The 25,294-nt window shown below is 49.9% G+C and overlaps 10 protein-coding genes across 10 annotated transcripts; 6 read left to right on the forward strand and 4 right to left on the reverse strand.

The window, feature by feature from the left end:
* Positions 1–223: 223 nt before the first annotated feature.
* J7T55_012090 (uncharacterized protein) lies at positions 224–1,777 on the forward strand (the record flags this gene model as incomplete). Its single annotated transcript, XM_053136943.1, has 1 exon — positions 224–1,777. One exon carries the CDS (start codon positions 224–226, stop codon positions 1,775–1,777), a length of 1,554 nt encoding a protein of 517 aa, XP_052999894.1.
* A 1,192-nt stretch (positions 1,778–2,969) lies between these two features.
* On the forward strand, positions 2,970–3,938 carry J7T55_012091 (NmrA-like family domain-containing protein; the record flags this gene model as incomplete). Its single annotated transcript, XM_053136944.1, has 2 exons — positions 2,970–3,224; positions 3,273–3,938. 2 exons carry the CDS (start codon positions 2,970–2,972, stop codon positions 3,936–3,938), a joined length of 921 nt encoding a protein of 306 aa, XP_052999895.1.
* Positions 3,939–4,717: 779 nt separating this feature from the next.
* On the forward strand, positions 4,718–5,753 carry J7T55_012092 (uncharacterized protein; the record flags this gene model as incomplete). The annotated part of the gene is made up of 3 exons (XM_053136945.1): positions 4,718–4,891; positions 4,945–5,362; positions 5,407–5,753. The coding sequence occupies 3 exons, from the start codon at positions 4,718–4,720 to the stop codon at positions 5,751–5,753; spliced, it is 939 nt and encodes a 312-aa protein (XP_052999896.1).
* Positions 5,754–6,155: 402 nt separating this feature from the next.
* On the reverse strand, positions 6,156–7,082 carry J7T55_012093 (NmrA-like family domain-containing protein 1; the record flags this gene model as incomplete). The annotated part of the gene is made up of 1 exon (XM_053136946.1): positions 6,156–7,082. One exon carries the CDS (start codon positions 7,080–7,082, stop codon positions 6,156–6,158), a length of 927 nt encoding a protein of 308 aa, XP_052999897.1.
* Positions 7,083–8,714: 1,632 nt separating this feature from the next.
* J7T55_012094 (Fusaridione A cluster transcription factor fsdR) lies at positions 8,715–11,129 on the forward strand (the record flags this gene model as incomplete). Its single annotated transcript, XM_053136948.1, has 6 exons — positions 8,715–8,920; positions 8,999–9,279; positions 9,396–9,536; positions 9,602–9,870; positions 9,932–10,620; positions 10,682–11,129. 6 exons carry the CDS (start codon positions 8,715–8,717, stop codon positions 11,127–11,129), a joined length of 2,034 nt encoding a protein of 677 aa, XP_052999898.1.
* Positions 11,130–11,313: 184 nt separating this feature from the next.
* On the reverse strand, positions 11,314–12,061 carry J7T55_012095 (Glutathione S-transferase-like protein gedE; the record flags this gene model as incomplete). The annotated part of the gene is made up of 3 exons (XM_053136949.1): positions 11,314–11,485; positions 11,538–11,976; positions 12,025–12,061. 3 exons carry the CDS (start codon positions 12,059–12,061, stop codon positions 11,314–11,316), a joined length of 648 nt encoding a protein of 215 aa, XP_052999899.1.
* Positions 12,062–13,061: 1,000 nt separating this feature from the next.
* On the forward strand, positions 13,062–13,900 carry J7T55_012096 (uncharacterized protein; the record flags this gene model as incomplete). Its single annotated transcript, XM_053136950.1, has 4 exons — positions 13,062–13,198; positions 13,517–13,554; positions 13,615–13,751; positions 13,805–13,900. 4 exons carry the CDS (start codon positions 13,062–13,064, stop codon positions 13,898–13,900), a joined length of 408 nt encoding a protein of 135 aa, XP_052999900.1.
* Positions 13,901–14,120: 220 nt separating this feature from the next.
* Positions 14,121–16,031, reverse strand: J7T55_012097 (proline-specific peptidase; the record flags this gene model as incomplete). Its single annotated transcript, XM_053136951.1, has 4 exons — positions 14,121–14,397; positions 14,470–14,683; positions 14,831–15,475; positions 15,992–16,031. 4 exons carry the CDS (start codon positions 16,029–16,031, stop codon positions 14,121–14,123), a joined length of 1,176 nt encoding a protein of 391 aa, XP_052999901.1.
* A 678-nt stretch (positions 16,032–16,709) lies between these two features.
* J7T55_012098 (uncharacterized protein) lies at positions 16,710–18,596 on the forward strand (the record flags this gene model as incomplete). Its single annotated transcript, XM_053136952.1, has 1 exon — positions 16,710–18,596. One exon carries the CDS (start codon positions 16,710–16,712, stop codon positions 18,594–18,596), a length of 1,887 nt encoding a protein of 628 aa, XP_052999902.1.
* Positions 18,597–18,949: 353 nt separating this feature from the next.
* Positions 18,950–25,085, reverse strand: J7T55_012099 (uncharacterized protein; the record flags this gene model as incomplete). Its single annotated transcript, XM_053136953.1, has 11 exons — positions 18,950–19,114; positions 19,238–19,465; positions 19,607–19,922; positions 19,982–20,572; positions 20,658–21,287; positions 21,357–21,707; positions 21,775–23,468; positions 23,548–24,409; positions 24,488–24,824; positions 24,956–24,999; positions 25,066–25,085. 11 exons carry the CDS (start codon positions 25,083–25,085, stop codon positions 18,950–18,952), a joined length of 5,238 nt encoding a protein of 1,745 aa, XP_052999903.1.
* Between the last annotated feature and the right edge of the window lie 209 nt (positions 25,086–25,294).

Raw genomic sequence — 25,294 nt, forward strand, 5'->3', positions numbered from 1 at the left:
CCACTGCCTTACGGTGGATTTCTAGACTAGGCTTGACGAATTTGTATTACATGACCTCGAGCGATCTCGGCCATGTATTTGGGGTAGATACTTGTGTAGAAATAGCCAAATAACACCCTTACAGCTGTGGTAATGTTCAGCGTGGACTGAAAATTTGCAGAATCACAGGCAACATTTTCTCAAGCTGCTCGGCACCCACATGTCAACTACCCAGCCGCCCATTATGGCCTTCGACATCCCGGGTCCCAGACCACAACAAGATGTGGGACATGTAACAGAGCAACTGGACCCCTTTCAGGCTGCTCCGATCTCCTTGATGACAGATGTTGAAAAATCCACGACACTTCCACACGAATCAGAGACCAACGTCGACAGATTTGAAATCACCTTCGACGGTCCTGCAGACAGTGCCAACCCCCTGAATTGGTCCGCACGCACAAAATGGACAGTAACTTCAGTCCTCGCCATCACGGGGTTCAATAATATCATGGTCTCGACCATAGTGGCACCCGCCATCACAAGTATCTCCGAAGAGCTTCGTATGTCTTCGACGGAGCCGTACATGGCATACTCCATTTACGCACTTGCTACAGCCTTCGGGCCTCTCGTCATAGGGCCTCTATCAGAGATCCACGGCCGTCAGCGGGTGCTTCACGCGTCCAATATCTGGTTTTTGGGATGGAACATCGTTTGTGGCTTCGCCCATAACAAAGGCCTGCTGATCGCCTCGCGTTTCCTGGCCGGGTTTGGGGCAAGTTCTATATTTGCCCTCTCCGGTGGGGTTCTGGGCGATATTTGGACACCAGAAGATCGCGGGCGGTCGCTTGGTGTCTACCTGCTTCTTCCATTGTTTGCAGCTGCTGTCGGTCCTATCATAGGCGGGTTCATAGACCAGTACACCACTTGGCGCTGGATGTTCTGGGCCACCTCCATCTTCCAAGCTTTCATGTCTCTTGTGTCTTGCTTCGCATATCATGAGACATATGTGCCCCTGATTCTCGGCCGGCGGGCCTCGAAGCTTCGCAAAGAGACCGGGGACGCAAGGTATCACACTGTTTATGAACGACTCGACAGCGAACACTCTGCAGCCATGTTGATATACCATGCATTGACGCGACCTTTGAGGCTCCTCGCTTTCCATCCCATCATCCAGATCACATCTTTGATCTACGCCTTCTGGTATGGCACGCTATACATCGTTCTCTCCAGCTTCTCCACTCTATGGACGTCCCAATACGGCGAATCAGTCTCCACCTCAGGCCTGCACTACATCGCGTGCGCTCTCGGTGAGATGGTCGGCGCGCAGCTCGGAGGCCCTCTAATGGACTGGCTGTATCGCTATATGGTCAACCGCTCCCCCGACAAGAAGCACAGACCCGAGTTCCGGATCCCTTTGACTTATCCCGGCGGACTATTAGCACCATTGGGCCTGTTCATCTACGGGTGGACGTCGCATTACCGTGTCCACTGGATAGCAGTCGACATTGGTGTCTTCGTCTTTATGGCCGCTGGACAAGTCAACGGAATGCCGCTACAGGCGTACATCATTGACGCCTACCCAGACCACGTCAGCAGTGCTCTTGCTGCCAGTCAGTTTTTGCGGAGTTTGACTGCTTTCCTCTTCCCGCTCTTCGTTCCTAGTATGTACTCAACTCTGGGATACGGATGGGGCAACAGTCTGCTGGGATTTGCTGGGCTATTCTTTGGATTGCCAGCTCCCGCAATCTTGTGGTACTGGGGGTTAAGGCTGAGAGAAAGGGAAAAGTGGAGTCGTTGAGCACCAGAGCGGCAGGTGGAAGACATATTTATGACTTTAATGTGGTTGGGTGCCGGACTAAGCTGGCTACGATCGACTGCTCTAAATCACGGCTTGTTATTGCAGAACAACGTGGCGATTGTGCCAAGCTACATCGGGTGGACACTGATAGACAGAATACATAGCAGTTTTTAAACTGTTCGGCATGTACAAGATGTGTGGTTCTCTGAAAGCTTTCGCTCTCTACACCTCTATAGCCTGGCCTTGAAGAAAATCTAACTTGCGATTATTCCGCTTCGGTGTGCGTTTCGGTGTTAATCTTGGTCCTCTTTGGGTTGACAGCTACCAGCTTGAGTTCGGGTATCCGCTTGACCACAGTATTGATACAGAACAAAATGTAAAAGAGAAATCAAAAAGAAAAATCCTTTAAAAATAACCAATCTAAAAAAATCTTTCTGTAGGATGTTTTCCTGTGGAAAGACCTATCATAAGATAAGCTTCCATATGGGGACGTAAGTAGAACACGGGATGCTCCGAAATGATATCTTGTGATTTTTAGACTATGGTGGGGTTGTTCTAATAGTGTGCGTGATGGTTTGAGGATAAGTACGACTTTGGCACACAAGATATTCTCCAAGCATAGACTCGTCGATACATGACTGCTTCGCGCTGTCTCCGGCGTTAAACTGCGGAAATGCTCCTCCCATTTTCTCATTTTCGTTGTCGGGACATTCGCGCACTGATGAGAAACGGGTGGTTACAAATCACCCCTGTCGTAAGCGTGTAAGCCCATTGACTTTTTTGGCTATGGAATTGATAAGCGCTTATGGCTGTAGACCCTCCTCGAAACAGCCTCGCTACTCGCTTTTAGGCTGTCGTTAGAAGGCCGGTGCTGACCGAGAGCATAGCATAATCAGACCTCCCTGCGCTCTGCAGACCCCGGGTCAATTACGCACCGAGATTGGTAAGATCGTCTGGGCAGCCCCCCAGTCGCCGCGACTACATTCTATGTGTCCGACCGGAGATATCATCACATGCATGTCATCGAGGTCTTTATTATAATTACAATAGCCGTCCCTAGTGCAATACTGAGGAGAATGCAGCATTTCCACTTCAATCATCATCACGAGCTCTTCAATCTCAATCCTGACTCTATACCATCTATACCATCTATACCATTATCATTTCTGCTACGCAACTGTCTTTGACCAGCATGTCGAGGGCCTTGTTAATCTGCGGTGCTACTGGCAAGCAGGGTGGTGCTGTGATTGACCAACTCCTGCGCCAGAATGCCGACTTCGAAATTCTAGCCGTTACACGAAATGCGGACTCTGGTTCTGCTCAGCGGCTATTGAAGAAATCAAATCAGATCAAGCTTGTGCAGGGGAATATGGCGGACCCTACTGCGCTGTTCAAGACGGCGAGGGAGGTCACCAAGACCCCCATCTGGGGCGTCTTCAGCGTCCAGGTGAGCAGTGACGGCGCAATGAATCTGATGTCTTACTGACGGTCCTAGACTCCCATGGGCATGAACCAAGGAGGAGGCGGCGAACTGGGCCAGGGCAAAGCTCTCGTGGACGCCGCTGTCGCCAATAAAGTCTCGTTCTTCGTCTACGCCTCCGTCGACCGTCATGGGGATGATTCTCTGAACAACCCCACAACAATCCCTCATTTCATGCACAAGCACCAGATCGAGGAGCACCTTATCTCTAAGTCCAAGGAATCCAAAATGGGTTGGACAATTCTTCGTCCCGTGGCGTTCATGGACAACTTTACTGATAATTTCCCTGGACGGGTGTTCGTAACGGCTTGGCAAATGGCCATAAAGGGGAAGCCGCTGCAGTTGATTGCGAGCAGTGACATCGGGTTCTTTGGCGCACAGGCATTCTTGAAACCGGAGGAGTATAAGGAGCGAGGAATCTCGTTGGCTGGGGATGAGCTGACTTTTGATGAGATGCTTGCAGTTTTTGAGAGTACTACGGGACGGCGGCCGGCGGGCACGTGGAAGTTACTGACATGGCTTTTCATGGCGCTTGTGAAGGACTTTGGGTACATGTTTAAGTGGTTTCACGATGTTGGATACGCTGCTGATATCTCAAAGTTGAAAAAGGAGCATCCGGAGTTGAAGGATTTGAAGACTTGGTTGAGGACGGAGAGTGACTTTAGGAAGCATGACGAGTAGGGGCGGACTTCTTAGCTGAGGTTTCATCTCAACGGCAACGAGCCTCGACCCAATCTCTATTTTAAATATTCATTTTGTCATTTGTCTAGCTATAATTTATAATATAAATATTTCGTTTGGGAAATTTCTATGGCAGTCACATGCAGATGATGTGTATTCTTGCAGGCCTTGGAGAGCAACATTCGTTGACATGCCGCAGCGACATGTAGCCAAGTCGCGAATCGTATTCTGATAATGAATTACGTTATGAATAGATATGTGCGCGTCACGTTCAGTATGCTTGGGCACTGACTGATGTTTGCAAGCATTTCTGCTCGTGCCGAGCGGAGTGGGTCGGAGCGGTGCTTTGTCAGACCGGCCTCCGTTGAACACCGACATCAGCTCACGGGGCGATCCGGCCTGGACCCGGCCCCCTTTCTGACACATCGAGGGCAACGCCAGAATAAACAAAGAGACTGCCAAGATTGCCCCGGCTTCCGAGCTCATTCCAATGAAAATTCATTTGTCAGATACCATGACAACACCGCTGTTGATGGCGAGTGTTGACTCGGTGGCCTCCACTTCGGCGTGTCCTTGTACGCATTGCACGGCTTGTCTCTTGTGACGTTTCCCTGCGCTGCCTGAAACCAGAGAAATGAGTGATGACGTGTGAATGCATGCTGACCCTGATAAAACGTATATAAGATGGATCGACATTTACGGACCATTGACCTGCTGGACTCTTTTCAGCATCCACATCAAACACCAACGCGCCGTCCTCATCACAATTTTTGTCCAATATGTCGAAGCTTCTCACCGTCTTCGGAGCCACTGGGAATCAGGGCGGCTCCGTCATCGAGGCCGTCCTGGCTGATTCCGTTCTCTCAAAGGAGTTCAAGATCAGGGGCATTACCCGCGATGCTTCCAAGCCCGCCGCGCAGGCTTTGGCCGCGAAGAGCGTTGAGATGGTTTCCGTATGTTTACCTTTATAAGTTAGTTTCCAAGAGTACTGTCTGACATTATGTAGGCCGACATGAGCTCCAAAGCTTCCCTTGCCGAGGCTGTCAAGGGCTCTGATACCATTTTCCTCGTCACGACCCCCGACTTCACTGGAGGCGGCACTCAGGAACAGCCTCACGGAAAGAACGTCGCTGATGTCGCTTCTGACGCCGGGGTTAAGCATCTGATTTACTCATCGCTCCTCCATGTCACGAACACGAGCAACGGCCGCCTCAAGCACGTCGTGCACTTCGACGATAAGGCCGAGGTTGAGCGCTACATCCGCTCCAAGGGAATTCCAAGCACCTTCGTATTGCCAGGATATTTTATGAGCAATTTTACCGCCTTGCAGATGATTCACAAGGTAGAAGACGGTGTCTACACCTTGGCATATCCCGTCAGCGACAAGGCGAAGTTTCCGCTCATCGACACACAGTCCGACGTCGGTAAGTTATTTTCATGATCTCAATTCGATATGACTGCTAACAAGCGATGACTGCAAGCAAGTTTGTGGTTGCTGCGATCCGTAACAGAGACGTGGTCCTCGGGAAGCAAATTTTTGCTGCGGCTGACTATTACAGTCCGTCGCGCATCGTCTCGGAGTTCCAGGAGGTGACCGGGAACGCCGCTCGCTTCGTGCAGATTGACGCTGAGACGTACAAGAGCTTCATTCCAGGTCCCATGGCTGACGAGATGTTGGAGAACCATTTATTTATTGAGGAGCCTGGATACTACAACGGCGAGGACCTTAAGGAGAGCTTGGATCTGCTCGCCGGCGTTGGGCTGAAGCCAACATCCTGGAAGGAGTTCTTGGAGGCAAACAAGGCTGTTTTCTGAGTGACAAAAGTGTTGCGTTTATCTACGCTGACTTCCAAAGATTGTAGCTAGAAAAAATCATATGACAACAAATCTTTCTTCATGGAGTTTCATTTTGAAACACTGCCTCATGACTTTTCCAGTCAGATGCCCCAGTTTATGTATTTGTAGGTATTTGTGATTTGACACCACTTGATATTTGAAGTGACAAATTGCATGCTACTGAGAGTTGCTTGACTGTGTAGATATCAAATCGGCAATAGCTGTCAAGTCCATCATAATTCTATCGAAAGGCAGTCAAAAATGATTTTTGAATATTTTGAGTGATATGATAAGATGATTGATGACAGATTGATTCATATGATTATACATTAGCTCCTAGCTACAGCTCTCCCTTGTGCACGCAATCACCTCAGTTTCCTCTTATGGCTTCTTGACAAAAGCGCTTTTTCTCAACCAATCCTCCATACTCGTCACTCCTGGGTGGATTCTCTTGCACTCTAGAGTCTTTGCCTTGTAGCCGTCGTTCTTAAACCAGTCTATCATTACCCCAACTTCAGAAACTCCATGTTTCAGCGCCTTTCCAAGTACACCAAGAGTCGTTCCGGCGGGACTACCAGTGACCTTCTCAAACGTCTGACTCAACTGCGCGTAGGTCAGTTCATCTCCAGCCAGCCCGAAAGCTCTCTTGTTCCATGTCGCCGGGTCATGGAAAGCTTCCGCGGCGAAGTAGCCGATATCGCTAGTCGCAATCCACTGTAAGGGCTTTTCCTTCATTGTATCGCGTAACGTGGTAAAGAAAACCTTGCCGAAGAAGCCCGGCTGAAGATTGTCCATAAAGATAACCGGACGAAGAATTGTCCAACCCATAGGACTCTTGCCATCCGCCGTGGCGTCGCGCAAGTGATGCTCAATCTTATGCTTTGTGATGAAGTGTGGGACTGGCGTGGGATTACTCCACGATCTCTCGTCGCCACCACGTTCCACGCTGCTGTACACAAAATGCTCAACGCCCGCCTTGACCGACTCATCGACCAAAGCTTTGCCTTGCCTCGTTTCGTCCTCCGACTTCTTGCTGGATTGGAGGGCTTGCACGGAGAACACGCCCCATAACGGGACGGATCCAGCAGCAGCTTTGGCAGAGGCGAAGAGTGCTGGCGTCGCGTCGAGGTCGCCTTCAACTATTTTGATTCTGTCGGATTTGGCGGCTAAGCGCTGAGCAGAGGCAGATTGAGCATTTCGTGTGACCGCGAGAAGGAGAAAGTCTGAGGGCTGTCGAGCGAGAAGAGCGTTGATGACGGCGCCCCCTTGTTTGCCAGTTGCGCCGGTTATGAGAAGAGCGCGAGACATGTTTGCGCTGTGATTACTTTTTGCGGTGTCTGGAACGATATGTGCATGGATACTAGTGAAAAAGCAGACCTCTACACTTGGGCAGGGTCGCCCTCTTAAATGCTAGCCACTGCCCTTTGTTTTTTGCCCATCAGACAAATGTCTTGGACATACTGACATGAATCGAAGACCTTTTCGACTGAAATATTCGACATTACCAAGTCGGATGAATTACCACACCACATCGGGCAAGCTATGATTACGGAAGCACTCATCTCGGACATGGTCGGGAGCCGGCGCGGCAAAGGATCCACTCGGCATTCGCGCAGTCGGTCTACCCACAACCTCACGCTTATCCTAGTTCCCAGTAGTCGTAATGTCGCGTTCCAGAACAGGCACATCAAAGCTGCGTCATCAAGAGGTGACCACATTTGTAACGGTTCACCAAGAATAGACATAATCTGGCATGCATGAGTGCGCATCCATAGCATGGGTGCTCCTACAGAGCACGCTATTGTTGTGGTACGCAATGGAAAGGGCACCTGGAGGACGTCGAGTAGGCTTGAACCCTACCTGAAATGAAGCGGAAGCACATCTACGCCTCTCTAGTAGCTCACAAAGTGGCATTCTCTAAATAGGACCTAGTCGCAGTTGGATTGCAGATCCCGAGGTCGGCAGCGAGTTGGGCTGTTCTACAAGCAGCAGTCTGGTCCGTTTTGGATCGCATCTTTGTGGCATATTGCCGTCGAGAAGTCCGCGGTCTCAGATCCGTCCTGTGCCTTCAATAATGACGACAGCTCCTTTCATATGAAGTCGGCGTAATTGAATATGCCCGACCTCGCGATGTTTCTCGAGTCTGATGTGATGAGATCTTCTTTGCCTCACTGCGGGTGATATATTTCGGAGTGATTCAAGGCTCTTTGGAGAGTTCGTTGGACACGATGCCGGCTTCGAAGATATATGCGCCGTTGTCGAGAACCAATATCCTCTATTGTAGGCGCGGGTTCCAAGGATTTGTTCTTGAGACCGCCAGCCTTCGTGAAGACGCGCGCGGTCGTGAAGCTGTCGGCGCGAATTTGACAAGATGATCAGGCTCAGGGGCGAACTGGTCCTTCAACAATAGCAGCGAACTGTATCGACTTTCTGCCCGAGGCAGATCTTGGTCAACGGTGAGATCGGTGATCAGCCTCCATACGTTTCACAACGTAGGAAGTGGCAGCAGGGTTATAGAATATTTATGTGTTTCTAGTGTATTCACCAGGTGGGGTATTTGTAGGGACCAAGCGCAGCACCCTGGTAAATCCCCTCTGCTCTCGTGCCTCGGATTGGGCCGACAAACAAACTTTCTCTAACGAGAGGCACCCCTTGTTGACGGAAGCTAGAGTACGCATTGCTAAAAGCGAAAGCGACCTGCATCAGAAACGTCGGACGGACTTTTTTCTTTCCATCACGCACGTTCCGTGCATCCACCATCTAATTACCCATCTATCCACTTCCCAACAGACCACTGCCGGGCTTTTGATCGTCTAGAGAGCCCGCAGACGCGCGCGCTCTATCGCGCAGGGCATGCTTGAGTGTTATCACACAGTGTTACTATGATGCAATCCGACGAGATGCCGCAAGCGCCGGATCCAGCCGAGCCTCACAGGATGGATGCAAGGCTTCCGTCTCTCTCATGTTCGTCCTGCCGACGTCGCAAGGTTTGTTATCACCCCTTTCCCATTTGGTACACTCAAGTGCCGACTAGATGATCAGGTCAAGTGTGATCACCGGAAGCCTATTTGTACCACCTGCGAGAGATATGGGCAACAATGCATCTGGCCCGGGAGGAAGAAGAATAATCCTCGGAGAGAAAAGACGTCAGTATCTACATTGCCTTCCGCGTATTTCAAAACCAGGGGCGATGACTAACCTTGGCCGCCCTTGCCCATCCAAAGACTCTACGAAAATGTCACCACAAGGCTAGCTCAGATAGAGCGCTTGGTCAAAGACCTGCAAGAACAACAGCCGGCCTCACAGGCGCAGACGAGCCACCCTCGGTCGATGAGCGAGACCTCGTCCAATGGCGTCTCTACAGATCAATCTACCTTTATGAGGACTTCACCGGCAGTGGTTCCGCCGCAGCCGGATGCAAACCAGACGTCCCCGTCTAGCACGACCTCAGGGCAGAAGCTGCTCAGCTCCGGCGCTATGCCCGAAGCTACCATCGGTGCCGGCGGTACGTATCAAATTCGAGAAACTGAACCCACTCACAGAAGAACTATTGGTTAATACGTCGAACAGGTTCATGTTTGCTCTTCTCGGCTGATGGCATGGAGAAGATTGACACATTAGTCGGTGACAGGCGGTTCTCTGGCGTTGCCCGCAGGCTACTGGAACAGATCAACAGTATACCGCCGCAGAGGACCCTCACCGATATCTCCACTTTCACCGACCACTTCCCATCTGACTTTGTGGTTGAACAATGCATGAAGGGTAATGTGTTCGACCTTGGCCGTCATGGATTGACTCGCCTGTGACTAACAAAACTCACATGCCAGACTTTTTCGCTACCCTCAATCGTTACATCAAGTTCTTTGATGAGTCTGAGGTCCGCTCTGCAGTTCAGTCATACCTACATGGGCGGCCACCAAGCGCCGTCGGCTGGAAGATAGCCTTGTATACCATCCTCTTGCACCCACATCGGAAACGGGACTTGCTGCATGGCACACGAGAGCACGAGCGGTATCTGCAGAGCGCCATGGCTCTCATCCCGACCACCATGTTGCAATCACCATGTCCCATGGCGATTGGGGCTCTACTAGCGCTGGTAAGCCCCTCCTGATAAAAACCCTGTCGGCCATTATGAGAACGAGAACTGAATGAGGAAGGTCTCGCATTTCATCTTCACCGCTGAAAATCATATTGCTGTCTCGATTCTGGCTCTGGCGACGCAGTCGATTCTTCTGGGAGGCTACTACCACGGCAACCACCCTGGCCTCAGCGAGGCAGAAATCCAGCATCGTCGTCGGCTCTTCTGGCAAGCCTACATCTTTGACCATGACCTGATGATAAGGATCGGCAAGCCACCTTTGATCACCGACAACTTTCTCCTTGACCTACCAGAAGAGTACCCTCTGGATTGCTATGGATTCTTTTACTATCCAGACGATGTGGCCCTTAACTACTTCCGACAGGAGGTCAAGCTGGCGCAGATCCAAGGCCGCATTTACTCAAGGCTATACCTGCACAGCCCAACTTCAGCCGCGGCCCTGGAAGCCGAGATCGGTCTACTGGATAGAGAGCTTCAGGAGTGGCGGGAGAGCATCCCGGAAATGGTCCGCCCTATGCAATCAGGTGCCCCTCTGGATGACGATAACCACGCTAGGCTGATAGCTTTGAGCTCCCTGCACTTCATCTACTTCCAGTTGGTCGTCGCTGTTCATTCTGCGGCCCTGAGGACGGCCTTGGATGGCCAGGACATGGACTTCCTGCGACCTAGCGTTGCGATCTGCGTCAACGCTGCCCGTGGAGCCGTGTCGCTCTTGAACTACCACCATATCGATCACCCTTTCACCATGTAAGAAGCTTGCTACACCTCAAGAGTGGAAAGCACATCTGAAGATACTGACAATGGTCAGATACCTCCTTTACCAGGTTGCGTGGAGCGTCGATATTCTGTTCATCAACATTATCGAGAACAAGACTTCCGCGATAGCGACGCAGGACATTGAGCTCATCAAACTTGTTCTCTCATTCTACGAAAGATACGACGTCAATCACCAGAAAATCGCTTCCTATCACATTATCAAGGCTCTACACGAAGTTGGCTTGTCCGTCGTCGTAGATCCGACAAACACACTTCAGGACCCCCTTGGTGCAGCTCTTAATGGTCTCAATTTGACCATGGAAAGGCCCAATGTGAATGCAGAGTACGTGCCTGTCCTCCCTGTTCCTGATGTGATAGAGCAGGACAACTGGGAAGGAATATCACATGGCAGCCACAACTGGCTCTCTGCTGGAGTCCTGCAAATGGTGGATTGGGGTCTGCCACCGAACTCTCATCAGATGAATGAAAACAATCTGTGAAGTTATTCTTTCAATGTTACGAGGAGTTATGTACAAATATTGTAGTAAGACCACAAGGCCATTTCAACATTGAAGACTTTATTGCGATGATTCCACGACTCAACTTGTCTGCATGCTCGAGGCAGCTACTGAAGCAGTAGTTGATCTGTTGATCAGCTCGACGGCAACATGAACAAGTCCCATCTTATGCTCCGTAAGCCGCTTTGACAGACGGCCGAGCATTGAGGCGTTCATACCACGCTAAAAATTTGGGAAATCGTTTTCTGATTTCGTGCTTCTCCCAGAGCTCGTCTTTGAAGAACGGAGCCTCGAGAGCTACTCGATTCCACGGAATGAAGGAGAGGTCGGCATAGGTGCTGCAGCCATTAGCAAGTTTTCATGAGACAGATCATAGCGAGTAACACTCACAATTTGCCGCCGACCAGATACTCTTGATCCTTGAGGATGTTGTCCAAGACCCCAAACACCCTCAAAACCTGCTCAATATACCTTTGTTTGGCTGTTGGGATGTCTTCGGTTTGCCTGTAGAACCACACCGCCTGTCCGTAGTAGGGACCCTGCCCTGACATTTGGAAATGCAGGTACTGTTGGAGCAGCCATTTGCTCTTACGGTCCTCCAAAGTCAAATGGTTAAGTATATCATATGTCTCGACGAGATACTCGACAATGGCGCCCGATTCCCAGAGGGTGAAATTCTCGTTGTTGGGATCGATGATGACAGGGGCGCGGCCGTTGGGGTTTAGCTTAAGAAAGGCCTCGCTCTTGACGTCGTCGACCTGGACTTTCTCATACGGGATGCCGAGCTCTTCCAGGGTGATCAAAACCTTGAATGGGTTTGGGCCACCCCCTGTGACTCGTTAGCCTCTGATTTTCTGCGAGATGATTCATGACATACCAAGAACGTATACAATGATGGGCTTCGTGGCAGACATAGCCACTAGAGATAACGACTGGATGTCTCGTTGCGATTTTGGTAATAATCGTTTTTGGATTATTATAGATTCTTGATAGCGAGATTCTTGGAGGGCAGTTACTTCATGTTCATGTCGACACAGTTTAAATAACCCATTTTTGCGCCTTCGCCTACGCATGATGGCTTGCTGTTACCTCCACTTCCTCTTCATGTTCGGATGAAATGGGCTGGGAAGTCCGTGTCCGTCCCGCTCAGCGCTAGGCTAGAGTCACATTTGTCTTCTGGCTTAGAAATACATTTATATACTTTACAAACGAGTTTCGACTATAGACCGCTCCTCGGTTACTTCCGTTTGGTATTCTCCTTAAGGGGCCGGGGAACAAGGGGTGTGGAAACAAGGGGTTGACAAACATGGGCACGGAATATATCCGCTTAGTCATGCAGCAAGGAACGCACAGCCGGTCTTGCCTCTTGCGATTCTTCAACTCGGTGCATTACCCGTGATTGTACTGTGGAAATTTTGGACTTACTGATGATTTCAAAGATAGTGCTACTGAGTAGCAAGTACGTTGCTTGCCTGCCTGAAGTAGTAATTTCACGCGTTTGGCGGGTTTGCTCAGACTTGACCCAAGAAGCCAAAAATGAGGCAGTGTCGCGACTCGCGAATTTTGACCGTCCGAAATGTCCGAAAAGTGCGCCTGACGTGGGTATCCCCAGATACTAACGGGTTGAACATACTGATCTGCAAATACTAACGGATTTGAACATGCTGATCCCGGGGCGCGGATTGAATTATGTCCGCATCTTTGGCGTATGAGAGTGAACAGTCATTGGTGAGGTATGTACCAGATATAATCCAGAATAGGGAAATCGATCAACGAAAAAATGCTTTTCTAATTTCTTATCACGATATACACGATCCTTAGACAAGACTGCTTGTCAATAGTTCATTTCTATGTCAAATATTCCCATGTTCTGTAATTGCCCTTACGAAGACTAGCTCTCAACGAATTCCAATCATGGTTCTGTTCAACCAAGCCGTCTGCCTTGCTGCCGGCTGTGCTTCAATTGTACCAAATACCACCGACCCGATCCCAGAACAGAAGATATCCTTTCCGACCAATGCCACCTGTGGCGAGGTGAACGTCTTTTACACGTGAGCTCTTGGAAGATGGCATCGGTCGTTCACTTTTCTAAAATCAACCAAACAGTGGACTTGCAGCGTACCACCCGCTGGTCATTTCTCGAGGTTTTGATCCAGTTCAAACTGATATTTCGTTGCGCAACGATACCGCAAAACTTGTTAAAGCTGGCTTTAACGTTTATAGTAGGCCGGACGGAAGAATAATAAAAAGATGTTAGCTAAACGTTTAAACCTAGTTCTGTTCCAAGGACCAGACCAGCCTGCGTCGAATATTGCGGACCGTATGGAGGGCAGAAACTGGGACGTAACAGGTGTGGGATGGGGTATTAGGAACTCGACTATGTTGGAGCTCGTTAACTTGTTTGAAGGTATGGTTCGAGGATCCCCCAAGAGAATATGGTTCCACGGGAACTGACGGAAACGCATAGAGAATGTCAATCAGTATCGTGAGGCCGCGGCACTGACTCCCTTGGTCTTTAACTGGAGCCCCACCTCGCTCGCTGAGTCTGTCATCAGGCATGTGCCTTTGAAAGACGACTGCACCGGAAGGCCTGGAACGCTATACGTAAGAACAATCAACAACTAGATGCTTCAGGGTGCTGATGAGGAACATGACAGGCTTACGAGGAAAACTGCCCTCCCGAATTATGCGAGAAGACCACGGTGGTTACCTCCGGAAGCCTTGACGAGCTTCTTCAAGGTATCCCTCGGTGAAGAATTGATAAGGATGCCCGCCGGTGTCACATCTACTGGCTTTCACGCTTGGCTCTTGGTGTTACAAGCTCGGCAATCACTGTTGGAATACCCTTGCTATTATACGCGCAGTTGGACTACATAGATCGGCAGAGAGAACCCCACTCCAAGCTATCCACAAATTTCGCGCACTCCATTTTTCGTTTTCCATACACCTTGTCATTCAGGGTTTCGCGTTCCCTCACAGCTCCTTCCTGTCACCAGGCTCTGTGCTCACGAGGAAATCACCCACCTCTTGCATGTAGCGCTCCCTATCCTCCCAGTGTGACATGTGGCTTCCTTCAAGAGTCACCCACCTGACCTTCGGAATGCTCTTGAACCACGGGTACATGCTGAGGTTGGTGACCTCGTCCGTCTTGCCGTTGACTAGGAGTGTCTCGACTCCAATATGGTGAGCCCGCGTCCAGCCTTCCCAACCCTTGATGGAACCAACTACGACAAACTCTGCCGGCCCTTGGCTGTCCGTTGATCCGCGTTAGACATATATGGATCGCGTGCGCCTTGAGAGACTCGATCTTGGACGAACTCACATGGTCATGTAGACGGTAGGATCCTCACTCATATTCTTGAATCCTGCCATGATTTCTTCAGGCAAAGGATCTAAGCCACAGACATAGTGGCTATTGAAGACTTTTGCTGCTTTCTGGAACTCCTCGCTCTCGTGATCACCTCGTCTGTCACACTCCTCGAGTGTCTTACGGACGTCGGCAGGCAATTTAGCTAGTAGACCTTCAAGTCCCTTTTCTGTGCCAAATTCTGTCAGCATTCATACTGCATCAATCACAAATTTGTACTTCACAGCGCAAGTAGGCCAGAAGCCCCGTATGAGCACCTCTGGTTATATCGTCTCCGAGACCTGAAAGGCCCGTTCAGCCATAAGGACTTTCTTACCATACAGCGGGATACTAGAGGGGCCGCTCGCTATAACCAGCTTCTTTAGCCCTACGGGTGACATCCCCTCGGGTCGACTCATGGCATAAGTAGCGGCCAGAACACCACCCCAGCTCTGGCCCAGGAGGAAGAAGCCCCTTCGCCTCAGGTTTAGGTGGTCGATCAGGGTGTCAAGCTCCTTGATAAAGAGCTCAAAGGACCAGAAGTCGGCATCCCCCATCTTCTCGCGGAGATGTGTCGAGCGACCGCAACCAATCTGGTCATAGAGGATGGTGGGGATCCCGTAGGGCTTGTAGAGGTCCGCCAAGGGCACCAGATACTCATGACCGGCACCAGGGCCACCATGGAGTGCTATGAGGACTGGGCCACTTGTTGAATCAAGGTCACCCAGGATTTTGAACCATGTTTTGCATGTCTTTCCGGCATTGGGCACCTCCCATGCGAACTCGCCTTCACTGACAGGAAATTCAGTCATTGTAGGGGTGGGAAAGGGTGCTTGAGAAGAGATTGTTTGTTTCTGGAGGAATTCCCCTGGTGGGACTTTGAACAGGAGGATACTTCGCAGGCAACTGCTGCTCAAGGCGTAAGTGACAAAGGTAGCAAGAGGGCTCGCCGTTCCGTGATATGCGACCTGGTCAGCACTAGCTACCAACAGTCAATCAGCCAACAATTCCCGAGGTGACAACAGTAATCGGACATTAGGAACGGCCCCAGGGGATAGTCCCCGGGGATGTGCGGGGTCACCCAGAGACACGATGTGCATTTTAGCATAGAGCCGCCTACAGGGTACAATGGTGAATGCCGTGAAACGCTGCGCCGCAGCGATAGGTTGTATTTAAGGGCCAGATAGTAGCCTGCTACTACAATCAGAGAGGGGAAGCGATTAGGCGCGAATCCTACAAACAACACCTTCTGTTCTTGGCATATAAATGTGACACAGTAATAGAAGCATACTTATGTTTTCAACGAAGTACTGTAACTCGTGCAGTCAGCATCAAACGGGCGGAGCAGAGACGACTAGACGTAATAGAGCGGCTAACAGGGCCCTGAGCCAACATTCTAGATGAGCCTGGCTGGGTTGCAAGATTGCATTCCAAGTTCAGCCCGGGCGCTTATTTTTTTATTTTATGGACGACTTCAAGAGAGCCACATGTGGATGACCAGTATTGTGGATTTGTTGCTTCGTATCGTGATCATTCATGATCGTGTTTAGGAGTCAAATTTCCATCATTCCCTTGATACTTTCGCATCGAAGATGTGGCCTGAATCATTGATCATACAAGGGGTCAAAATCACTCTTAACTCGCCGCCGAATTCAGAGCATCATCAACATTATTTCGCACGCAGGTGACGAAAGACAGGCAAGAGGTACTCTACTTTCCACAAGGATTTCGACCAAAAGATCATCCCAAATCGTCTTGGTCAGATGAGTGACGATCGAGACCGACTCTGGATGAGCCCACTTTCTATAGTTCCACGATAGCCTCTTGATAAGCAGTCTATCTGCGCGGCAAACTACTGTAGGGCTGTGCCTAGGTGGACCGCACCAACGTCTTAGGGCCCGGAGGTTCGAAGGACAGGAAGCAGCTTGTCAGATCACCTCAGTTGGCGTCTGAGCACCTCAGTTGAGATGAATGGCTTGTTAGGCTATTCGTCTAACTTATCACCATTCGACCCGGAAGTGAGTGCAGAAGTAAGCCTGACATCCTGAGACTTGAAGTATCTCGTCAGCTAGTGCACGGACCACTACGCGCGACGCACAGCACATTATCGCGTTTGCATTATGCAGTCGTGGTGCGGGGTCTATCCCAGCATCGACGAGAGCCACGAAGAAAACCCACGCTCACTTACACAGCTAACAACTGCCAGTGGCGCCAACATGAAGAAATTTGCTGGAAAGCTAGGCCAATTAGCTGGACTCAGCACAACTGCGGCCGAGCGCAAGACAGCTGGAGCGGGCATGCCCGAACCAGCAGCCGAAAACACTACTACAACATCACGGTCGTGGAGACAGTGGGCTGAAGAGCCCTACCCCAAGTTGCTTCACGAAGAAGGGCCCCAAGTAAAAGATCAATTGGAGCCTGTCTTTCGGTACAATCAGCTCGATGAGACTGCAGACAGCACCCGGTTACTTCAAGTCAAGCCCCGTTTGCGGACGGACGGACTCCTGGACTGCAGCCTCGTCACTGTCAAATTCGGAGACCGACCGAAATTCGATGCCTTGTCCTACATGTGGGGTGACTCCTCCGTCAGGAAGAAAATCTGCGTCAACGGTGCCGAATTTGAAGTCACCGAGAATCTCTTTGATGCTCTCCACTTTCTGAGAAGACGCCCTGACCCTAAGGAATGGCTGCCGATCTGGATCGATGCAATATGCATTGACCAGCAGGGAACTGCAGAGAAGGATCGACAGCTGCCCTTCATGCCTCACATCTACGAGCGCGCCCAGCAAGTTCTGGTGTGGTTGGGGAGGGGCTATGAGAAGTTTCAAGGTCCGGACACCGAGGACTTGATTCGCCGTGAGCTTCAGCGGAGACACGGCGGGCTTGGCGATGATCTACTCAGCAAAGACTTTAATATGGTCGCAAGTGGTGGTCGCGGTTACGTCTTCAAAGATTCTGAGAAGGCCATGGCGGGTATGCTGCGCGCTGACCGTTATTGGGACAGGGTCTGGATCATACAGGAAATTGGCAAAGCGAGACGGATCAGGGTCTGCTTCGGCAAGATCACATTTAATTGGGCTGAATTCGTTTGTTTCGTGTGCCGTTTCGAGAGGGGAGACCACGGCCCCAAAAAGTTCAACGATATGAACAAGAATCGTCAGAGCCGCAAGCTGAAGGACCTTCTGGAGCAACACCAGCGAGCGCAGTGTGCGTTGCCAAAAGATAAAATCTACGGCCTCCTGGGCCTCGCACTCGATTCTGGTGGCTTCCCCGTGCACTACGATCAAAGTGACTTGAGCACCTGGGTTGACACGTTGGATTTCGCGGCCCGGCGTGGCCTTGTACCGACAGATCAGATCATTTCATTCGCACGGATGGTGAGGACTCTGCTCTTCGACCATCCCACATCGCGTGCCCCGGATCCTTCGACACTGGACACGATCCCCAAGTCGAAGGCCACAGATCACTCAGCAAGCACGTATCCACTTGGGGCATTCTTGATAGGGTGGGTTGAGGCCATCGGCCCTTCCACGAGTGAGATATTCTCGAATCTTGACGCTTTGAACAAGTGGAACACCGATCAGTTCGATGAGGGCGATAGGCTCAGGCGCTCATTGCTCGATACCGATGACGATGCTATCGAGACTATGCTTGCCAGTGGTGCTGCTGACGTGCTTGGCTCTGCACAGCACCCCAGTCTCATTGGTAACCTAGCAAGGTCTGCACCCCAGTCCTCGGCACATAATAGTCAAGTTGACGAGGATGCATTCGTCTCTGGATCTTCTTCACCAGCCCGAATTTTCAAGCTGTATCCACAAGATGCAGATGCGAGTTGGACCACTTTCGACAATTCAAAGCTGGGAATCATCTCAAACCGAGCCCGACGCGGTGACATACTTTGTTATTTGAAAGAGCTTCGAGAAATATTCGTTCTAAGAAGAGACGACAAGGAGCCCAATATGGTTCGTATCGTTGGCAAAGGTCTGTTGACGAAAAGTGTCGTATCTGGCAAGCCCCTTGAGCCCCCCAAGGGCAATCTTGATGGGCTGGGTAAGGTCTCCATAAACGTTGATGCAAAGACTATATGGCAGCTTGCATCTTGAGGATTTGAGTGGTCATCTCTTTTCATATCGTGCTGAAAATACATCTAAGACGACTTGGGTCCCTGATCATAACGCCAAGGGCATGCATTGTCAGCTCATCTTCTTGTAGCATTTACATCTAGCTTGGATTTATTTTCGGTTGACCACTACCATTGATAGCGTTTTTTTGGACGAAGTCTTTCGCGTCTAAATTATGTCATAAATGCGGACAATACGTAAGACTCATGGCGAAACTCAAAAATTCATCGGTTTGGAATGATATCATCAAGATTCTAATGCTTCTAACTACGTCAAGTTCTGCATGCCAATTCGCGCCGCGCGAGCCTCGTCAAGGAAATAGAGCTTGAAGCAGTTTAAGACGATACAACAGACCACTTCTCAGCTGTAAACAAGAGCTGCCCATCGTCCGCCAATCTCGCTGGATTTAAATACACCCTGGCACGAACATCGTCACTGCCGACTTGGAAAACTCTGATGATGATATAAACCGTATCCGTAGTATCCTTGTGGTTGCGGATCTGCAATGACAGATTAGTATTTGCGATAGAATAAAACCGTGTCGGAGAGAGAACCGAAGACTGCATTTCAAGGTGAAACATGCGTAGAGAAAGACATACCCGTTCATACTGCCCTTTGCTTACGAAGAACGGTGTGTTACACGGCCCTGTCGTGGTTTTTACCTCAAGGAAGTACATCGGCCGCCTGTGCCTCCACAATTCCTCATCTAGGTAGCCGGAATCAATCAGAAGCCGTGTAAAATCACCTTGAACATCGTGATACGTCAGATCAGAGGTTTCTCTTCCAGACCACTGCCTGATGTCGACGTAGTCTGGATGAGCAGCGGCATAGTGGCGGATGGTACTTTGCCACTGATGTATCGAGAAGTTAGGAAGATCAAGGGTTTTGAGCAATTCGAAGACCTAAGAACGCGAAAGTAAATTAATAAGAACCTCTTTGCGTCTCAAAAGAGAACTTTGGCACTTCGTTGGCATGAGGTAGTCGAGACTCACATATAGCTCCCCCGCTGCCCCTATCTTCCTGTCCCGCTCAAGTTGCGAGGTCGAATGGAAGCGGTGCGATTCAAAGATGCCGTCATAGCCGTCCGCTGCGCCATAGAAGACCGTCAGAGCAGAGGACATGTCGGACATGTCGAATGAGCCCCTCGCAGGAAAATGCGACCTTCTTGCGGCTGTGACGACACGCCTGAGAAGGTTCTCATATCGGGGCCGATCTGCTTCTCCGTTCTCAGACTCTCGTGGACTCCTCCACTCGATAGGGCTGGTTGGAGTTTGATGCTCTGTGTCACTGTCACTTGAGGTTTGCGGGCTATTTGACACCTAACGGTTAATGACGAGCGGTCTTCACAACAGCTCAAAATCTCTCACCTGACTGCCCCTTCATCGAGCACAGAGTCGCTAAAAACGGCCCTGTTGTAATCAGGATTGTATTCCGAGCGATAATGAGTAGTCTGTTGAATCGATAGAGTTGTTGACACACTCGGTGTCTCGTTTTCTTCGGGTCCTTCTTCGTCTGAGTCATCATCGGACTCCTCATGCTGATCTAGTTCCTCAATGTCACCGGTTGCAATTCCGTCTTCCTGTAGAACCTGTGCAAGATTGGATCGCCGTGAGTTAAGAATCTTATTCACGGTGAGTAATCCCCTTGAATCAAGCGTCTCTGAGATCTGGGTGATAGGGTCAGTCATCAGCCAGAGAAAAAGATGCTTGTTGAGAATCGAAGAATAGCAAAAGTCTTGCTTCTTCTGCTTTTTTGAAACAAATATTTCAAGTTGAGACCCATGTTCCCTGAGATGAAGGTCGCTGCGCTCTTTGACATGGCAGTGGTCTTTTCCGTCTTGAGAAAGGTGCAGTTCGGAGGAGATCCCTTCTGTCGTGTAGACATGGGCATTGCGCAACATGTTGTAAAGATCATTACCGTCTGTCTTGAGTCTTGGACTGTCAAAGTGGAATGCGACTCTACCATATTCGAAATTAGATTACTAAATTCATGAAAGGCATTTCGTATCAAGATTCGGCAGTTGTGTCAGGATGAGGAACATACCGGTAAAGAGCATGGGCCTTGGGACCAATCTGACGTCGACGACACTGCAAGGGCTGTTTGTCGCCTTCGCCCACTGTCGTGATCTCTCTCACCATCTCTGACAAGCGCTTTCTGTCCTGCCTGAGGAATTTTATAAACGGACCAAGCCGACGAACCTCATCAAAAGAAAAGTCTAATGTTTTGACCTGAGCCGCAAAGATGTCTCTGAGGTGAGTCCTATCAACAATAGCGAATTCGGTTTTCGCAGAAGCCAGACTGACTGTTTGATTCGGTTTTCGAATGGGAAGGATCTTCGCCTCGATTAACTTAGTCGCATTGGGGTGTTCCGCGGGGTCAATATCCACGAGGAAGGCATTCAGAGCCATGATCTGATCTCTGGTATCGGCGGCAGAGGCGTTTGGGGAGCCGCCCAGACGGATCAATTCCCTGTAGACTATCTCCAAGTTGAGAGTTTCTACCTTGAGGAAATTGACGAAAAAGCTTTCAAGGTCTTCGTAATGCTCGCTCAATGTGACTTTTCCGCTTATTTTCGCTCTGCTTGACCAGAGACAGCCCTGGACGCAATGCCATTTCTGACCGGTAACATGCCCAAGTGGTCTGTAGATAAGAGCTTCATTGCTGAACTCGTCCCTATGAGAATACTTGGTGAGAATCTTGTACAAGTGATAAAATTGACAGTTTGGTCAAAACTTGGCTTACCTGAGTTCTTCAAGCTCATTATCTTCCATTTTCTCTGTTAAGGTCTTTAGATACTCATACAGCTCAGTGACCTGTTCCAACTTCGGATCCTCCTCTTCCTTCATATTCTCGAGCTCTTTGATCAAGTCGATCCACCCACAATCCCGGATGCTCAGCAAGTCGCAGAACAGGCTTTCAATGTTGCGCTTTTCGACATTCTGAGCGCAGAGGCCATCATATTTGAGTTGAAGGGCGTCGTGAGTAGTCATATATGGTAGCCCTTGCCACAAACACCGTTCGAGAGAGGTCCACGTAGCTAGGGTATCGCGGTAAGCAGGTATGTAAATCGCTTTATTCTCTTCGAAGAACTTCCTGATAAAAGTTAGTCGATGGCAGCAGCCCCGCGGACATTCGATTATAGACAAAATCTTGAACTGACTTGATTCGTTGGCCTTGGGTTTCTCGGGAAGGCCCAGATTCGACATGCTTCGCGTTGATCATGCTGTACAAATCGGCTACACGAGCACCGGTATGATCATCCGGGGTTGACCCGCACATCTGGCTCAAAATAGCTAAGTAGAAGTCTAGGTCTTTTTCAACGCCAACGCCAGCCCAGTCGACGAGGAAGTCCCAATGCAAAGCTTGATATGTCTCTCTCGAAATATCATCTTCGATCTTGACAAATGGGAATGTATGACTGCTTGCCAGGAATCTGGCACATTCGTCACGCAGATCACGAAGTGGAAGATGCGTTTTCAAAAGGGGCGTCATGTGACCACCGTGGCAGAGAACCTTGATCCATTTCAACTTGTCGCGCACAATGGCCGAGTCTTGTCTGCTAAAGCGGGTGGCTCCATTAAGCCATTCAAAGCGGAGAAAGCCGAGAAATCTCTCCGGCCGATGCCTTGCAACGTAGTAGCACTCAGGAGAGAGGTCGTAGGGTGATCCTTTGGTTAATCTGAGCGAGTCTCGCACTCCTGCCCGGGTTTTCAACCAATCTGACCACGCTTGCGAGTCAAGTCTAGGCTTTTCTGGAGGATCTTCTGTGAAAGATTCATTCAAGAATCTGACGTCCATCCCAGGAGCCCCAGCGCCGGGCTCCTCCCCAGCGTCTGTGGCTCTGAGCAGCTCACTTGGCCCATAAAGACTTTCGTCGGGAAGATACAAGGGCTCGAGGCTTGACGACCGCCACAAGTGTAGAGATTCATCTACCAGGGCGAATTCTGGCTCTTTCTTCGTGGGCTGGGAATTAGTATGGTCTGTCAGATATAAGAATTCCACTTGCTCAACGTATGTGCGAAGCGGAGTCTTGGCATGACCCGTCAGATAGGCTTGATGTCGAAGATAAATCTTAGACCTCATTTCGTTCGCATTGGCCACCTTTACACCAAGCAGCTTGAACAACGCTATACGTGCTGGGGTTTTCGAGGCATTTGACGTGACTATGTGCAAGCCTAAGTCGTTTGGAATTAGGATGCCATCCTCAGTCTCGGCAAAGCAAACCGTGTTCCCATTGGCGACAGATACTGGAGCAATCCAATATGTTGGTTCACCTCTACACGGGATCAAATTTAGAGCGCGCAGAATTGATAAAGTGCTTCCTTGGCCTGTGGATATTTTCAAGAGCATATTCGCAGCCCTCGTATGCCAGTCGTTATCCGTCTGATCAGATTTCATTCGAGAGTCCGGTAGATTCAAGTCGTTCTCGATCATGGTTATGATTTCCTGTGCGTTGATTCTGGGCATTCCCCAGCCTCTGAGGATTATGATATCATCTCCATGGTATAGTCGAGATAACCATTTCTCCGGGGAGACGTCTCTGAACAAAGGGTCCCCGCTGCGATCACAATAGCAGGAATCAAGTTCTCTGAGGTCGTTGATCTTACTCCACCTGGTCTCGCTTCGTGGCAATAGAACTGAGACGTTCCTCAGCTTCCTTTCGATCAGATTGACCAGATTCGACCAAAAGCTGTCGTACGGGTATTGGCTCCTGTTAGGTAGAAATCTCATCCAGGTGTATCGAAGGCGGGGGTGCTCGCAGAATTCCAAAACCGACTGAATGAACACATTGCTAATGTGTTCGATGATACCCTGGTTACGTGGCGATGTTGCCACGATGTCCTGCCTGTTGGCCTGAGTGACAAAGTCACTTTGGATTAAGAACTAGGTCGAAGTTAATGAATTTTCGTCGAAAGAGACTTATTAGTCTTACTGAGAAACCCATGTGCCGCATCGGCAGAAATGCGAAGACATCTTGGGGCTTGATAATAGGCACCGAAGAGTCTGATATGGGGAAAGCTAGAATAACTTCGGCTCTGGCGTAGGCGCTTGTCCGATCTTCTTGCTCTGAGTATGTACGGTCTTCATGCTTAGGCAAACCATCCACAGACTGCCTGGTGACATGGTAGATCTGGGATGTACATGCGACCTCTGTCCCATTGGTGACCAATTTGGTCAATGTCATGCGCCTATCATCTGTCTTCGTGGCCGAGAACACGGTTGATGCCTGGACTCTGCCATCGTTTCCCATGAAAGAGATGCTTATTTTCCTGATGTTGCGCATGAACAGGAGCACACTCTCCTGCAAGTCGTTGAACTGCTGTCGTATTGCCTGGCGTTGCGACAATATGGTGGCTGGATCCCCTGTGTCGTGTAGAAGCAATGTCATCCTTGTCAAGTGTTGGGGCAGATCGTCCACATGGTCCTGCCAGAATGGAGAAATCATTCCAAGGCCTGGGTCTCCATTGCGATGCTTGAAGTAAAAGGAAAAGTCACCGGATTGGATATGGACCCTCCAGGCTGCCATGAACACGGACTTGAACCCTATGCCTTTGGCCCCAATGTAGCCCTGAGCGCCAGCCTTGGAGCTTTTTCCAACATCGCAGATTGCCCGCACATTCTCTTCTTTGAATCCGTCTTCGTTACACTCAATAATAATACGATCGTCGTAGACCTGAAATGAAACATATGGCTGGTCGCCTTGTCCCCGAGCTCGAGTGTACCGATTATCATCAGTGTTTTGAAGTAGTTCGAAGACGAAACGTGCATTGCTAGTATAAAGATTCTTGGCCAGCCTATCCAGGAGATGAGTTGAAATGTGAATAGATTGGTACACATTGACACAGTGGTGGTGAGTGCTGGACAAGACTCACGTCATTACGGAGTGCGCAAGCATCTCATCCTTTCTGAGAAAAGCGAACTGCAGTCTTGCCCTAAGGCTAGGATTGTATGCTCCCAGCTCTTCCCAGGTCTCATCTTCTATATTCCCATGATCTTTGCAAATTGTTTCGACCAACATTTTCGCCTCCGCGCGGGCAGCGCTATCATTGACTTGTGCATTGTGTACAGGCATTCGGAACTTGAGGCAAAACAGTGAGAATATCTGGTTCTGGTCTTTGAAAAGGGGCCCGAGCTCAAATGTTGGTTGATGATGGGGAAGTCTGGGGCACGGTGAAAGTGACAGCGACAGGCGAGAAACAGGATTTGACGCTGTGAAGGATGGTTTAGATCAGTATCCTGCTACTTAAAGCCTTTCGTCTTTCTTTTTTACCTTGTCTCTTTATCCACCTCTTTTCTCTCCTTATCACATTTTCCCTCGGAAGACCCGCTTGAAGCTGCACGTTGGGGCGTGGCTGAGAATGATGCCACCCGATCTCCGGATTTCCTGTGGGCCAAATGCAACATTTCGGTTTCATTTGGCGCTCAGCTCCCAACCTCAACCAACACGTACAGCTCTAGCGCTGACTTCATTTCAATTGCAGTAATGAGGTGTATTGAGGACAGCTGCCTTGTCACCATATACATTCTCGTGACAAGTAGGCAATAATGCCTTGATGACAGGGGTAAATTCTTTTCCGAGTCATTTGCATTGTAGACCTCTTGATTCCTATTGATCGGCTATGATAGCAGAGCGCTAGTATGCGTCTTATTCAGACGTAGAACTCCATTTTCCCCCGCTA

This window comes from Diaporthe amygdali, assembly GCF_026229845.1.
Source record: "Diaporthe amygdali strain CAA958 chromosome Unknown NODE_2_length_3802984_cov_64_841326, whole genome shotgun sequence".
NCBI lineage: Eukaryota > Fungi > Ascomycota > Sordariomycetes > Diaporthales > Diaporthaceae > Diaporthe > Diaporthe amygdali.